The sequence below is a fragment of the Calliphora vicina genome, chromosome 1 (genome assembly GCF_958450345.1).
Source record: "Calliphora vicina chromosome 1, idCalVici1.1, whole genome shotgun sequence".
Classification (NCBI taxonomy): Eukaryota; Metazoa; Arthropoda; class Insecta; order Diptera; family Calliphoridae; genus Calliphora; species Calliphora vicina.
This window is the reverse complement of record NC_088780.1, coordinates 44,596,174-44,612,314: the sequence shown is the minus strand read 5'-3', so window position 1 is coordinate 44,612,314 and position 16,141 is coordinate 44,596,174. Positions and strand designations below refer to the sequence as shown.

At 30.1% G+C, this 16,141-nt stretch overlaps 2 protein-coding genes across 2 annotated transcripts; one reads left to right on the top strand and one right to left on the bottom strand.

Moving 5' to 3' along the window:
- The first annotated feature begins 4,185 nt into the window (after nt 1-4,185).
- On the top strand, nt 4,186-10,350 carry LOC135963838 (chymotrypsin-2-like). The gene is made up of 3 exons (XM_065515832.1): nt 4,186-4,249; nt 4,314-4,918; nt 10,141-10,350. Exons 1-3 carry the CDS (start codon nt 4,186-4,188, stop codon nt 10,306-10,308), a joined length of 837 nt encoding a protein of 278 aa, XP_065371904.1. The 3' UTR covers nt 10,309-10,350.
- A 181-nt stretch (nt 10,351-10,531) lies between these two features.
- Nucleotides 10,532-14,928, bottom strand: Rsbp15 (Radial spoke binding protein 15). Its single transcript, XM_065498422.1, has 6 exons — nt 14,665-14,928; nt 14,296-14,606; nt 14,141-14,239; nt 13,249-13,413; nt 10,879-10,896; nt 10,532-10,817 (listed from the first exon to the last, which is right to left on the bottom strand). The coding sequence occupies exons 1-6, from the start codon at nt 14,846-14,848 to the stop codon at nt 10,737-10,739; spliced, it is 858 nt and encodes a 285-aa protein (XP_065354494.1). The 5' UTR covers nt 14,849-14,928; the 3' UTR covers nt 10,532-10,736.
- Between the last annotated feature and the right edge of the window lie 1,213 nt (nt 14,929-16,141).

The following is a 16,141-nucleotide window of genomic DNA, read 5'->3' as shown; positions in this document are numbered from 1 at the left end:
AGTGAACATACGTTTGTTGGAATTGTTAACAAATGCCCATCATATGGGATTAAGCATATGTATGTTGACAAAATTTTGTGTCTTCACGATATGTTGGTACTGGTAGCAAATTTTTCAACATAAATATGCTGATTCAACATATCATGTAGACTTATCTTTAGATAAAACTGGTCCATGTTTTGCAATTCTTTCAAGAAAGTTTCCAGGTATGAGTACAGAAAACCTAAAAGCTGTTATTTCTGATGTCCCACAAATAAGACAACGATTTTATACAATCAATGAATGATTTTGCAGATTGAAATCAGAAGTTGAATATACTTAAAATCAATTTTAGTTTTGGCGGCAGCAAAATCATTGTAGACCTGTGTAATTAATTTTATTTAATATCCCTATCCTTTGAATTCTGTACCATTTAAAAATCTTAATTTACCATTCATATTCAAAATTATAAACTATATGCTAACAAACTTTTGATAACTTGTTTGTATGTAAGTAAATTTTCATAAGGGAATGTTTGCCTCTCGATTATTATTAGTTATGGTTTCTTATAACTTAAAGAAATATTTAATTTTAGAGATTGTCTGAAATATAATTATTCTGGCCAACATCCTATTTTCTAACCCGAATATAATACTTATATTCCTATAGATATGTTTCCAAGTAGAAAAAATCCAGTTTAGCTAAGTAAAAAATATTTTTATTTAACACAAGATATTTTGAACATGCCAATACAAGGGTATTTCTCACAGCTTCGTTGTAACACTCCTACTTGTAACCATTAAATTTTGCAACTTTTTAAATATAAAACATAAAAATAAATACAGTTTTTTGTTTGGGTTGTTTTTTTTTGTGTCATGTTCCATTTGAACAGCTTTTCTTTTTTGGTTGTTTTTGCAAGAAGCACCTACCTGTTGTCATCAATTAAGTAACAAGCACACGCTACCAATAAATTTTATATTTAAATCCATAGGTAGTAAGTTAAATACATTCATACATAATCAACTATACCTATATACTCTATACTATAGTTTACAACACAATCTCTACACTGTTGTCTTATCAGATCTTATTATTTAAGAAAGAAATAACAACAAAAAAATATATAAAATGAATATCGTTTTTATATTTAATCTTGTTTAAATACTCTTGCCATCATGACTTTGGTGACTTTATTTTGCCATGTGGTAACTACTTAAATTGGTTCAGCAATGGGCTGAGGGGAGGAGGACGCTGAGTTAGTGATACGAGTATGAAAAAGCCAGATCATAATTTATCATTAAGTTGAGGTTGTTTTAAATGTTGCATAAAACAGCAAGATACATCTTGCAACCACAGTATCTTATACTTTGTTTTATATATTTTGCTTTTCCTTTTTTTTTGTGGATATATGCAGAGGTTGCTGTTGCAATATGCAAACAATTTGTAAATTTTTAAAACCTACAAGCAATTAATTTTGAAATAGACAAAACATATGTTTTAACGAAACTAAGGAAAATTAGTGGACATAAATATAAATTAGGAAGGTGCTAATGCTATGAATTTTTTGTTAGTTTATTGGATCATCCGAGATAGTTCTATGATTGGGTTTTTTTTAAGTTTGATTGCAAACACAGCTTAATTAATTAGATAGAATAAAAATCTAAATACACATAATATAAATTGATGTCATCGCCTGCTATTGTTTCTGGATCAAATAGTTTAAATCATATAGAATTATACATAGAGACGAGACACAACGATTTGTCAAACAAAAATACAACAAAAAATATGTTTGATAAAACAACAAAATACATTGACTAGCATGTATTTTGTTGTTGCGAGAGATTGACAATTACGTCTCGTCTCTATGTTACCCTATAGTTTGAACTCTAACATAAGGACCAAGGCGAATTTACTGTACAGGTGGCGTTGATATTACAACAAGTACAACATAGCAAAAACAACATTGTGTTTTATTGTTGTTTCAGGGGCAAATGTGTCAAAAAAAACAAAACAAAAATTTGTTAAAAAAAAACAAAAATAATCAATTTAATAAAAAATTAAGTAAAAATAGTAATAAAGCCAATAAAAATAACGTAAATTTTACACCAACGCTAATTAATATTAAGAAGACATTACTAAAGTTTAAATTTATTTGCTAGTGATCAGTAATTGTCCAGAGAAAACATCGAAAAATACTAAAACAAATGAAAGAAACTGATAAAATACGGGTGCCTCCTGGAAGCTCGGTTAATGGTGGCACAGTTTACGGTGAAAATGGTAGCGCTAATGCTCCAAATGTATTCACGTGGCATAAATTGTTATTTCCAAGATCAAAACACTAATTTTAAAAGATCTTATAAACTTTTTTTGAAGCTAAAAAGGTAAACAAAACAATTTATGGCATAAAATAAATTTGTTTTGTAAACAATTTATGACAAGTTTGTCCCCAAGGCGAAGAAAAAAAAGTAAATCAGCTGTGCTGTTAACGCCACCTGTACAGTAAATTCGCCTTGATAAGGACTGAGATCGAAAAATTCATAACATACGTTTTTCATTAAAACTTTTAACCCAAGTATTATTTTTTGTTTTTGATCAAATTACTTTTTTATTCTTTGTATGTATGTTATTATGTTTAATGTCAATTATATTCTTAATATGATTAAAATGAGTGAGCAGAAAAAAGTGCGTACTAAAATGTTTAAATATTTTCAACAAAACCCAACATGGTCCTACAAAAAGTTGTCCAAACAATCAAAGGTCTGCCGTCAAACTGTTTCCAATGTCATTAAACAGTATCGGGAGACCTTGCCCGTTGATAGAATACCTGGTTCAGGTGGAAGGAATGGTCCACATGATCATTCTAAAGCCCATAAATAGAAAGCATTTTCAAAAGAGCAGTTTAAAGCCAATTCAGGTTTAAAAACATACATGGCTCAAAAAGTTCCTGACAGGAACTCTGCTAACAATTTTATACAAAAAATATACCTGCTGCATAATGGATGACGAAACGTATGATCTAGAATTTTTTTCGCAGCTTCCAGGTCAATATTTTTATGTTGCTGATGCTCGAGGGAATGTTGTAGAAAAGTTTAGGAACCACAAGCAGAAAATTTTCCCAAAAAGTTCATGGTACGGCAAAAGAAGCCAAACATTTGTTATAAAGGGCTCTATAAATACCGAAATTTACATCAAATAATGTTTACAAAACAGGATACTTCCATTCATAAGACTTCTTAATGTGTCCACTTATTTTTGGCATCCTGGAAGCAAGGTCTTGAGTGGTAAAAGAACAATAATGTGGTATTTGTACCAGGAGAGGCCAATCCTCCAAGCTGCCTAGAGCTAAGGCCAGTGAAAAGATATTGGGCTCTAGTTAAAAGAGAATTGAAGAGCACAAAAAAGATGTCCAAAAGTGTGGTAGATTTTAAACGGAGATGGACTACCAGTTCGAATAAATTAACTGAAATCACTGTAAAAACCTCTTAACTCATTAATTACCGGATATTTAATCGTTGGAATTTTTTGATGAAAATTTCAGGAACGTCTTATGATATCATTTTTAATTTTTTGTCGCGTAGATTTTCTGAAAATTGCCGTGTGTTTGACCACACGTTTGTACTGTTAAGTGTTTTGAAATCTTTTGTTCGGTACAATTTTTTTTTAGTTATTTATGTAGTTTATGCTATGTATTTGGGAGAGTATATTAGCAATTAATGTTTCAAAGTAGTTGGACGTAAACCAAGGTTACCATTAGATCGATTGTGTCGTAATTACAAAAAAAGAAATGGGTTAATGAAAGTGTTTCCGGAAAAGGTTCGAAAATTCATCACAAGTGATTAGAACTATAAAAATATTTTTTTTTTTTGTAAATTGTAATATTAATTTCAATCAAATAAAATCAAAACTGTAATTTTAGTGGATTTATTTTTATTGAAATTTATGTATGTTAAGAATTTTTCGATTTCAGTCCTTAATTGAATAAACTATTGCATAGTAGTATATTAAATACTTAAAGCTAAACGATAAAACTGCAACATTAAAAATGCAACCCGCATAAATACTTTAAAATGCATACAAAATTAGCAATTTTACATATTTCAACTGTTATTGACCTACTTATTAAAGAGTATATATAAACAATTCCACCTAAATGTTAAAAATTCTATTCACAATTAACATATCATCATTAGAAGTAAAAAGACAATGAAGTTCATCAAGTTAGTTTTTGTTTTTGCAGCTCTTCAAATAGTCAATGGCAATGCAATTGGTAAATTTAAAATACATATGTATGTATTTCTATTTTTTCCTAATTTAAATTTTATTAATTTCAGTTACCCAAAACAATAATACTGAACGCATTGTCGGTGGTCGCGATATACCCAAGGGCCAATTTGTACCCTATCAAGTTTCCTTACAATACTACACACAATCCAATAATTACAAGCACTATTGCGGAGGTTCCATTATATCCAAAAATCTAGTTCTAACAGCAGCACACTGTTGTAAAGGTCTTAAAGTGCACCGAATGTTCGTTAAAGCTGGTGTTCGTGATTTAAGCGAATCACAAGGTAAACGTTATGCTGTACAACACTATCAGATCCATCCAAATTACAAAGAATTTGAATCGAGCGATATAGCAATTATAAAAATTGACAATAATTTTGATTTAAACAATATTAGTGTGGCCGCTATTGATGTGGTTAGTCCAAAAAGAGTTGTGAGTAATGTGGAAGTAACTTTAACCGGTTGGGGTCTTCGTTTACCCATTGAATTGCCCATATTTCAAAATCAATTGCAAACTTTGAACTTTCCAACGGTATTGCAAACGATGAGCTATAATACAATATCGGATAAGGAGTGCCGTAGTAAGGGTATAGATCGTTTGTCGAAAACGGAAATATGTGCTCAAGGATTTTTGCTGAAAGGTGCTTGTGTGGTAAGTATTTAAATGCTGATAACGAAATGATTTAATGGGTAGAAAAAACTGATTTAATATATATCGTATTTTTATTTAACTGAACTCCTGCTTAACGTCTGGGCCGATTTCTATAAATTTGTTTGTGTGAGTTTGAGTGGGTCCCTGGATGGTTTAGATCAGGGAAAGGCAACCTATACTATTGCATTTTACGATTGTATTAGTTATACACTCTCACCACGAATCGGTGTTGCCAGTAAACTTTCGTCGCTTTTCCCCAAATTAAAAATGTAAAATCTCATATTGTTTATCATACATCTTTAAATGTTGGGACATATTTTTTATCACTGGCAACGCTGATTCTTAAATTGTGCGATAAAAAACGATACACAACCTGCTTGTTTGAGTTCTCAAGCTAGACTGATTAAAAGTTGTTTATTTCTCTACAATGCGTGTGCACTAGAGTGCTCCAAGATTGTATGGACGAAAAAAACTTTCTAGGTACAGGCCGTCCCCCCCTCTAGAATTGTTCTATGTATTGTAGAAACACATTGTGTAAAATATTAGGATGATAGGATAACGTTAACTGGTGGCGCAACGACGCTGAAGTTTTGAGGTGCATTTACAAGGGGAAAATATGCAATTTTTTCAGTTTATGTAAAAATTTTGCCATTAAATAATGACTTTTACAATTTAATTTAAAAGAATCGAAATGTGTACGTAATTGTCGTTATAATAAGATATAAAAGACAAAAATTGGTGAAAAAATGTTGAAGTTATTAAAAAATCGCCAGGCCATTAACGAGTCTCAGGCCACTAGAACAAGAAATTTATGAACAAAATTAACATATTTTGAGAAATATTAAAATAAAAGCTTATTTTTACTTAAAATATATCCATATTTACTTGTATATGAGTTTTTGTCCTCGTAGGATACCGTTAACCTATTCGCAGGTATGACCAAAAAAATTAAATTTTTTTAACGGCAGTTTCAAAACTCCAATTTCAAATTTTTAAAAATTTTGTTAAACAAATTTCAGAATTTTTTGATCATCACATGGGGATTTATTGACAACATAATAGGGAATAAAAATGTGAAAAAAGTATGTCAATAACTCCTATAGTTTTTCCGTAAATGCGATATAAATTTTGCGATTTTCGAGAAAAACTAATTTTTTGGCCATATTTTGGGGAATGACCAGAATTTCCTTACTGTAATGATTTTTAAGTAAAAGCTATTCAGAATAATATAGTCCAGGTAATTTTAAATATAGTCTGAAAGTTTTACTAAAATCGGAAAACTTTAACCCTTAAATCGTGAAGGTCAAAGATCAATTTTTTCAATATATGGAATTTCTCATGGAAAGATAGAGAAATATTATATATTTTTGGGCCGATTTTGATGAAACTTAAGAAAAATATAAAATGAAGTCTAGTATTCACAATAACAGTACAAAAATGGAAATTAACCCTTAAGAGTACTTGGGGTCAAAATGAATGTGTTTTTTTTCGTGATTTTAAAAGTTGAGGGTCATTTGGACCCCAAGTGCTATTAAGGGTTAATTTCCATTTTTGTACTGTTATTGTGAATACTAGACTTCATTTTATACTTTTCTTAAGTTTCATCAAAATCGGCCCAAAAATATATAATATTTCTCTATCTTTCCATGAGAAATTCCAAATATTGAAAAAATTGACCTTTGACCTTCACGATTTAAGGGTTAAAGTTTTCCGATTTTAGTAAAACTTTCAGACTATATTTAAAATTACCTGGACTATATTATTCTGAATAGCCTTTACTTAAAAATCATTACAGTAAGAAAATTCTGGTCATTCCCCTAAATATGGCCAAAAAATTAATTTTTCTCTAAAATCGCAAAATTTATATCGCAGGTACGGAAAAACTATAGGAGGTATTGACATACTTTTTTCACATTTTTATTCCCTATTATGTTGTCAATAAATCCCCATGTGATGATCAAAAAATTCTGAAATTTGTTTAACAAAATTTTTAAAAATATGAAATTGGAGTTTTGAAACTGCCGTTAAAAAAATTTAATTTTTTTGGTCATACCTGCGAATAGGTTAACGGTATCCTACGAGGACAAAAACTCATATACAAGTAAATATGGATATATTTTAAGTAAAAATAAGCTTTTATTTTAATATTTCTCAAAATATGTTAATTTTGTTCATAAATTTCTTGTTCTAGTGGCCTCAGACACGTTAATGGCCTGGCGATTTTTTAATAACTTCAACATTTTTTCACCAATTTTGGTATTTTATATTTTATTATAACGACAATTACGTACACATTTCGATTCTTTTAAATTAAATTGTAAAAGTTATTATTTAATGGCAAAATTTTTACATAAACTGAAAAAATTGCATATTTTCCCCTTGTAAATGCACCTCAAAACTTCAGCGTCGTTGCGCCACCAGTTAACGTTATCCTATCATCCTAATATTTTACACAATGTGTTTCTACAATACATAGAACAATTCTAGAGGGGGGGACGGTCAAAATTCGCAATTTTATTTTTTTGGAGCACTCTAGTGTGCACACGTACGTAAGAGAAGAGTAAATGAAAAACGCGGCGCCCATGTTTTGCCTTTCCCTGGTTTAGATTCACAGCTGACCTATATAGCTACAATGGGCGTGATAACTCCCATACGAAACTAATATCTGATTTTTTTTATTTGTTTCGAAATTTTCAAGAAAAGTTTTGTAAGAAAAAAATCTAAAATAGGTAAATTTTAAGTTTTTAATATTTTGCCTACTTATCACTTTTAATTTTTCTTAATAAGAGAAATTTTTTGGAGAAACGTGAAGAACTAACATTAGTAAATAGCTACCAAGCGAAGCTGGGGCGGTCAGTTAGTTAAATTTATTTATAAGATATAGGAGCATAAACACTGTTTATACCCTACACCACCATAGTCGGGAGTGTATAATGCGTTTGTGCAGATGTTTGTTACGCCCAAAAATATTAGTCCAACACCCGGCTTAAAGTACACCAATCGATTCACAGTCGATTAAGCAATGTCGCCCGTCCGTCTGGCTGTAAACAAAATACAGGTCGCAATTTTGAAGATATTTCGATAAAATTTGGTACATATAATTTTCGGCCCTAGGACGAAGCCTATTGAAACTGACTGAAATCGGTCCATTATTTCACCTACCCTCCATACAAATGTCCTCCCGAAGTTGGACTTTATCGGTCACAAATGTCGGGCTTGACCGAACATACTTTCTTACTTGTTTAAAATTTGATTTAAGCATTATAATTAATGTATTAAGAAATATGTGCACAAAGTGATTTATTAAAACAAACATAAAATATTATTTTTAAAGAAATAATGTTCTTCTTTACTGTTCCGTCTGTCACGCCTAGACGATGTTTTCAACACCCTCAACATTTTGTGATCACTGATTTCCAATAACAAACAGTTGAATTATCGTAGCTTTAACCATCTTATTTAGAACATTTAACACTCTGCCCCTGTTATGTGTAAGTTTTATGAAGCATTTGTAAAAATAAAAGTAAATCAGTTAGAACTTACAACTTCCGAGTAAATTTTTATACCCTACACTACCAGTGGGGAGGGTATTATGCGTTTGTACAGATGTTTGTAACGCCCAAAATTATTAGTCTAACATCCACCTTAAAGTATACCTACCGACTTAGAATCACTTTCTGAGTCGATTAAACGATGTCCGTCTGTCTGGCTGACCATGTAAAACTTGTGCGCAAAGTGCAGGTCGTAATTTTGAAGATATAAAATTTGGTACATACAATTATTTCGGCCCAAGGACGAAGCCTGTTGAAACTGGCTGAAATCGGTCCATTATTTCACCTAGCCCCCATACAAATGTTCTCCCGAAATTGGACTTTATCCGTCATAAATGTTTAATTCATACATCTACACAAATTTCTCTCCAAATAAGTTATATATATAATTAGTCATAAGGCTCATTTCTGAAAATCACTTTAACGAGCATAAATCTCTTAAAAATGTTGGTATACACATAAAATTAAACAAAAATAACTTTCATATAGACATAAATAACACAACCAAATTTCATGGCAATTGGTCTATAATTCGTCATAGCTCCCGTAACACTCTTCCGAAAATCATTTACGAAAATAAATTATTGAAATTTTAATAGAAAAATGTTTTGCTCATTTACCTAGTGGAGGTTATTATATACTATTCGCAGGTATGACCAAAAAAATTAAATTTTTTTAACGGCAGTTTCAAAACTCCATTTTACTTTTTGTTATATTTTTGTTAAGTTTCTTCAAAATCGGCCAAAAAATATACAACATTTCGCTATCTTTCCATGAGAAATTCCAAATATTGAAAAATTTGACCTTTGACCTTCACGATTTAAGCTTTAACGTTTTCCAATTTTAGTAAAACTTTCAGAGTATATTTAGAATTATCTGGACTATAATATTGGTTTTACTTAAAATACATAACAGTAAAGAAATAGAGCTCATTCGCCAAAAAATGGCCAAATAATTGTTTTTCTCGAAAATTTCAAAATTTGAATCGCAGGTACGGAAAAACTATAAGAGATATTTTCATAATTTTTTCACATTTTTATTCCCTATTATATTCTCAATAAATCCTAATGAGATGATAAAAAAAATTCTGAAATTAGTTTAAAAAAATTTGAAACTTGAATAGGTTAACGGTATCCTACGAAGACAAAAACTCATATACAAGTAAATATGGATATATTTTAAGTAAAAATAGGCTTTTATTTTAATATATCTCAAAATATGTTAATTCTGTTCCTACATTTCTTGTTCTAGTTGCCTGAGACACGGTAATGGCCTGGCGAATTTTTAATAACTTTAAAATTTTTTGACCAATTTCTGTTTTTTATGTCTCATTAGAACGACAATTACGTACACATTTCTATTTTTTTAATTAAATTGCAAAAGTATTTTTTAATGGCAAAATTTTTACAAAAACTGAAAAAAAAGAAAAGCATTTTTCCCCTTGTAAATGCATCTCAAAACTTCAGAGAGCTTGCGGCCCCAACCGATTTACCTAAAATTTGTTTACTAATGTTCACCAAACTGGGGGGTGAGAATGGCCAAAATCCAACTTTCGTTAATTAAGGGCCACCCTAGTGATACATATGTAAACAAATTTTTTAAAGAAAGCTTAACTTTAAAAACAGACTATTATAAACTAAAATCTAAATTTTCTTACTTTTTTTTCTTCAGGGTGATTCCGGTGGACCTTTAGTAAGATATATCGGCAATAAACTGCAACAAGTGGGTGTAGTATCATACGGCTTCTTTGTATGTGGTGTGTTTGATGTACCTGATGTTTATACAAGAGTTTCGGAGTTTTCAGATTGGTTGCAACAAAATATAGCCAGAAATTCCTAATAATGCAAATGATTTAAATTAATAAATAAAAAATATATTAAATTTGTTGGTTGTATGATTTTGCTTTTTTTATTATTTGTTGGTTGTATGCTTTTTATTATCTGGACCAAAGAAATTGGTTAGAATTAATTTATGATTTTTTCTAGAGCCCTAACTTATATACTTTTAACACTCATCTGTTAAAGTTAAATTCATAATGATTAATTTTTATAATTTCATTAAATATGAGCTAATAAAAAAATTTTAATGTTAAAAAAGATATTTTAAAAATAATAAAAATATTAATCGTCTTGTAACTCTTCAGTTATATTATCATTTATGGGCTCTATTTCGGTCACAACTTCCTCGTTAATATTAATACTCTGTTGATATTTTTCATCATGTTTAAGTTTTTCCATAATTTCAGCATTTTGGGTTTCTTCATATGGTTACTCTTGATGGACATCTTGTTGATCAGCTGGCCGAGCAGTAAGTGAAAGTTTAGAAGCTGGAGAACAGGGATCTTGTAACTAAAATAAATTTATAGACACAATAAATGAATAAATAAAATAAATTTATTACAAATCTCACCTGTTCATCTTCGTCGTTCTAATTAAATTGAAAAAATATTTATTTTAATATCGAAATATGTCGGTTGAATGTTGGTTTATAAAGAATTTTCAATGTACACAACATTTTGTACATACATATTTTAATGAAAAAATAAATCATTCTAGAACATTCATAGTCAAACTGGGCCTCACACTGTGGTTCCAAATCAAAATCTAGGTGGACAAAATTATGAAAATCGGTATCTTCAGAATTTGGAAAAACTAAGTTTTTTCGGAAGCTGACAATCTGCTCTCCTCCAATACAAATGGGTTTTTCAATTGGACATTTCATTTTCTCGACAGAAGCGCCAGAAGTTCAACAAATTTTGAATCATATTTTCGTTAATTTTTTTTAATATTTTACAGCTTTACTAAATTAGATATATCTCAATTGTTTTACCATATAGAAATTCATTCTTCAAAACATAGATAAACATTGATATAGGCTTATATTTATGGGCCTCTCCATTTTCCTGTTATAGTCCTTTCAACTTGGGACTCAAATATACTGATATTTTTTTTTTCTAAAAATGTTATATAGCTTGCCAAAAAAAAAATACCGTCGAAGCCCGTCCAATGACTATATACATCATTTAAAGAAATTTCTGGGGAATGTCTTTGTAAAAAAATTGTAGCCGCCAGCACCCGCCGAAATACTTTTTTTTAATTTTTACGGAATGGAATTTTTAGAAATATTTCTTTATTTATTATTGATTTTTATATATCTAGACCCTACTGTAACTTGAAATATAGTAAATACATATGTTTTTAAAAATTTAGTTTCAGAAACACATGAAAACGTATTTTTTTTAATTTTTTATTAACGATTTTTATATGTATATCTATACCCTACTGTAACTTGAAAAAAAGTTTATATTGATCTTTTAAATTTTTTTTTTGCAATCGGAGATACCAATTCTATATGAAAAGAACGCCAAATAAGTTTGTCCACCTAGATTACGATTTGGAACCACAGTGCCCCAGGCTCCGTACTGCTCGTATACAATTTGCCCGTTTTTTGGCAAATTGTAGAGTAACTTCGGGTATTGTGGACTATGCGTCTAATGCGGACTAGTGTCTATTTTCAGAAACTATTGAAGGTGTGATAAAACTGATTTGTCGTACATTTTACAATTTGTTTGAAACGACAATTGCACATTTGCTTTCATGAGTAATTGATATGTTGGCTTTTTATTCTTGTATTGAAATTAATGCGGGTGCTCAACATTTTTTTCGGCTCAAGTAAGAAAGAAAATTTGGTACAGTTCCTTGGTAGAATTTAATGTTTGGTTGTTTTATATAGTTAAAGTGGACACGTAGTTTTGCATATATTTGGTAAGAATTTAAGCACATTTAGATTATTAGTTCGTGTAATGTGGACCACTTAAATTACTTGATTATGTACTACTGCTCCATATTACCTGACAATAACTATGTACTTTGTAAGCAATCTATCTAAGCCAAGAACGCGACTTTTTAGTTTGTATTAATAAAAATATATTGAAATTAAATTTTTTAATCATTCATGATTAGCTGGTTCATGAATTTTATGTATTAAATACTAGTCCACATTACCCTCATATACTGGTCCATATTACCCTCCAATTTTTTTAATGCTGGTTTTTGGGTTCCTTGCAATATTTTCACATAAACTTTTTATCCTTTGACGGAAAAAATTTCACAACTTTTTTAATATCCATATATATTGTGGCCAAAATTTAGAAAAAACAAAACGGTAGTCCACATTACCCGAAGTTACTCTATACAAGTAGTACGGTTTTTTAGAAATAAGAGGTTTTTTCACGGGGAGATAACAACCAAGACACATAGACACACACATAGAGTGGAAAATTTATTCGGGTAGTCCACATTACCCGAAGTTACTCTATACAAGTAGTACGGTTTTTTTTTAGAAATAAGAGGTTTTTTCACGGGGAGATAACAACCAAGACACATAGACACACACATAGAGTGGAAACTATAAAAACACTCAAACAAAAAAAATACTCAAAATGACACATACGAGTGTGGTTTTTGTTGTCACATAGTTTTGTTTACTAATGCATTCTCACTACTTAGGCTTTTGACAACTGAGATAGGTTTTCGACAGGAGAGTTTCCGAGCTATATGTAAATGTTTTGTTTCGCATCGAAACAAAACATTTTCTAGTTTCCGCTATATGTATGTGAAAACTGAAATTACGGAATATAGTTTTCCAAAAATGTTTCCATGGTATTGCCACTCATTGTATAACATTTATATAATTTATCTTAATTCTGAGTTTTTCGGAATATTGTAGGCTACTTAAATTCGTTATAAACTGATGATGATAACCCATTAAAAAACTTACTTTCTTAACAATGCTCATATGACGTCGGAAGAATTGCTGAATTTTTCGTGCTGCCATTTCCTGTTGCATTATGTCATGCTCAGTTTCTGAGGGTATAGGAGAAGGTGGTCTGGTGGGCTCATCCATGAAAATGGATTTTCTAGCTAAGAAGCCGCGAAAATTGGACTGAAAATTAAATTAAAAGTTAATTAAATAAGGTAAGACTTTTGTGACGTAATTAATAAATAAATCTTATCATTTCAATCTTATTATACCCTACCGGGCGAAGCCGGGGCGGTCAACTAGTTAGATATAAACAAAAAACCGAGGCAACTTAGATTTTTTCTCCTATGTTTTACCAAATTATTTTTCATACAATTTGTTTTTAACTTTGGTGAAGGGTATTCGGCACTGTCGAATATAGTACTCTACTTGTTTTTATAAATAAATGGAAACTTCGATAGATATCGAATGCCGTAATTTGCTCTCTGGGTACTGCATAGACCATAAAAACAACTTGAAAAAAACTCAAACAAAAACTCCAGCAAAAATATACATATATTTTTTTAATGTTTTCATCATTTTCCGAATTTCTGCTTTTATTTTTGTGAAAAAAAATTGGTTTGTTAGAGAAATACACGCAAGTTTCTCAAGGTTACTTAAATATCATATATACATACATATATACCATTTAAAAGACCTCAGTTTATTTTTCTAAATCCGCTGAGAAATTTAAAATCTGTTTATATACAACTAAGTTACTGTCTTATAAATGCATAAAGGTACGAAACCCAGGGGTTTGAAAAACAGATTCTTTTTATACTCTATAACACCTACCAGTAAAATAGTATCACAGTGCTACAGCAACATTACGAAAATTATTGCTAAAAGTTATACAATCAAATAAACAAACCTGTATTTTAACAGCTGCATCCGCCTGTAAACGTTCTTCCATGCGCTTTATTTCACGTTCTCGAAAATATTGATATAAACTATCAGTCCCCTCAGTACTCTGAAATAAACCACGGATATTTATATATAACTCTTTATAAATTCAATCCTTCTTACATCCTTAGCTGTCATGTAGGCATTCACGAATTTCTGATAGGCAGCTTCAATAACTGGTCTCGAAATTTTCAACTCATCATCAGTAAATTTACATTTTTGAACCAACTCATCTAACATATCGAATTCGTTGAATTTAATAATCTCTTTGTCTTTTCCCTTTTCACAACGTCGCTGGGCCAAAAAGCGTCGAAAACACTCTTCCATTGCTTCGCACATATAATCGGCTTTGGCCTTGGGTATATCACAAATGCACATATCGGCTATGACATTATCGACCACATGCAAAGCTCGATCAATTATAGATTTGGCAACTTAAAGAACAAATATTGAATGGTTATGTTAGCGATCAATTTCTTGTGCGAATCTTACTTCTTGCTTTATCGCGTGTGACAATCACAGAATGAAGAAAATCAATTATAAATTGACATAAGCATTCGGTTGTCGGTTGACATCTGAGAACTTCTCGAGTTATGTCGGATAGTAACTCGGGAAGACCTTCAGGCACATTTATGACCTGGGATCTTACTTTACCGCGTTGTATGAGATGATGCATTTTATATAAAGGAGTTAGTTTTTCAACCAGTTAAATTAAAAAAATATATTTGACAAATTAAAAATACAGTGTATCACAAAACAATTTTGGCATTTTTATGGAGAAATTTGTTTTTCATTCATACATACAATTTTGCAATTGATAATAGACCTTATTAAAATTTTATTTTGATTAGTTGTTGCTGCATTTTATTATTTTCATCACAGTTTGAGATAAACTAAAAATAGCACTATGTATAAATGTAAACAACGAAACTGTCCGTAAGGTCCTCTTCTTGGAGTAGAGCTCCATAAAAATAAAACTTTTGAGTTTTGCCAATCATAATCTATATACATGTAAATCTATATGTATGTAAATAAAAATCAAATGTCGCCCAATTTTGTTCGATATATCCAAAATCGCAAATTTTTACAGAGATAAAAATTGTCCACGTCCACTAATACGTCCACTTATTAAATACATTTGCAAAATAGATCAATCTGTGATCAGTCATATTTCAGACCATAAATCGATTTTTTATATAAAAACTCAAAATATCTCAATAATAAGCGTTTAATGAAGAAAAGGATCTCGATCTGTGATAACTCATATTTCTGAACAAAAATCGATTTTTTATATAAAAACTCACAATATCTGGAATCGTTTGTAACTTGGCCAATAAGAGTTTAATGAAGAAAAGATGCTCGATCTGTGATAACTCATATTTCTGAACAAAAATCGATTTTTTATATAAAAACTCAAAATATCTAAAATCGTTCGTAACTTGGCCAATAAGCGTTTAATTAAGAAAAGGAGCTCGATCTGTGATCACCCACATTTCTGAATAAAAATCGATTTTGTATATAAAAACTCAAAATATCTGAAATTGTTCGTAACTTGGCAAATAAGGAGCTCGGTGTGTGATCGCTCATATTTCTGACCAAAAATTGATTTTTTATATAAAAACTTAAAATATCTAAATTCGCTAGAAACTCTAAAATTTTGGACATATTCACTGACATGGGGTAAATTTTTTCCTTTTAATTTTAGCATTAGTAAAATTTTAAAAAAAAAAACATTTGTAATTTATAGATTTTTTGGTAATTATTTTAACTTTTTATTTTATATAATTGGAAAGTAAATTTGTAATTAAGCTAATTAAAAATATACTTTCAAATTATAAAAAAAAACGTTGTCACTAATATTTGCTTTTGAAAAATAAGATAAATTTTTAATTTAAAAAAAAAACAAAAAAATTGTTATTAGTTCTACAAAACAGGCATATTATTTCACAAGCCTTTTTTATAAAACTTA

Coding starts and splice junctions, on each gene's coding strand:
- LOC135963838 (XM_065515832.1), top strand. CDS start 4,186: ATGAAGTTCATCAAGTTAGTTTTTGTTTTTGCAGCTCTTCAAATAGTC. Junction 4,250..4,313: donor AGTCAATGGCAATGCAATTG/GTAAATTTAAAA, acceptor TATTAATTTCAG/TTACCCAAAACAATAATACT. Junction 4,919..10,140: donor TGCTGAAAGGTGCTTGTGTG/GTAAGTATTTAA, acceptor TTTTTTCTTCAG/GGTGATTCCGGTGGACCTTT.
- Rsbp15 (XM_065498422.1), bottom strand. CDS start 14,848: ATGCATCATCTCATACAACGCGGTAAAGTAAGATCCCAGGTCATAAAT. Junction 14,240..14,295: donor CCTACATGACAGCTAAGGAT/GTAAGAAGGATT, acceptor GGTTTATTTCAG/AGTACTGAGGGGACTGATAG. Junction 13,414..14,140: donor ATGCAGCTGTTAAAATACAG/GTTTGTTTATTT, acceptor TTTAATTTTCAG/TCCAATTTTCGCGGCTTCTT.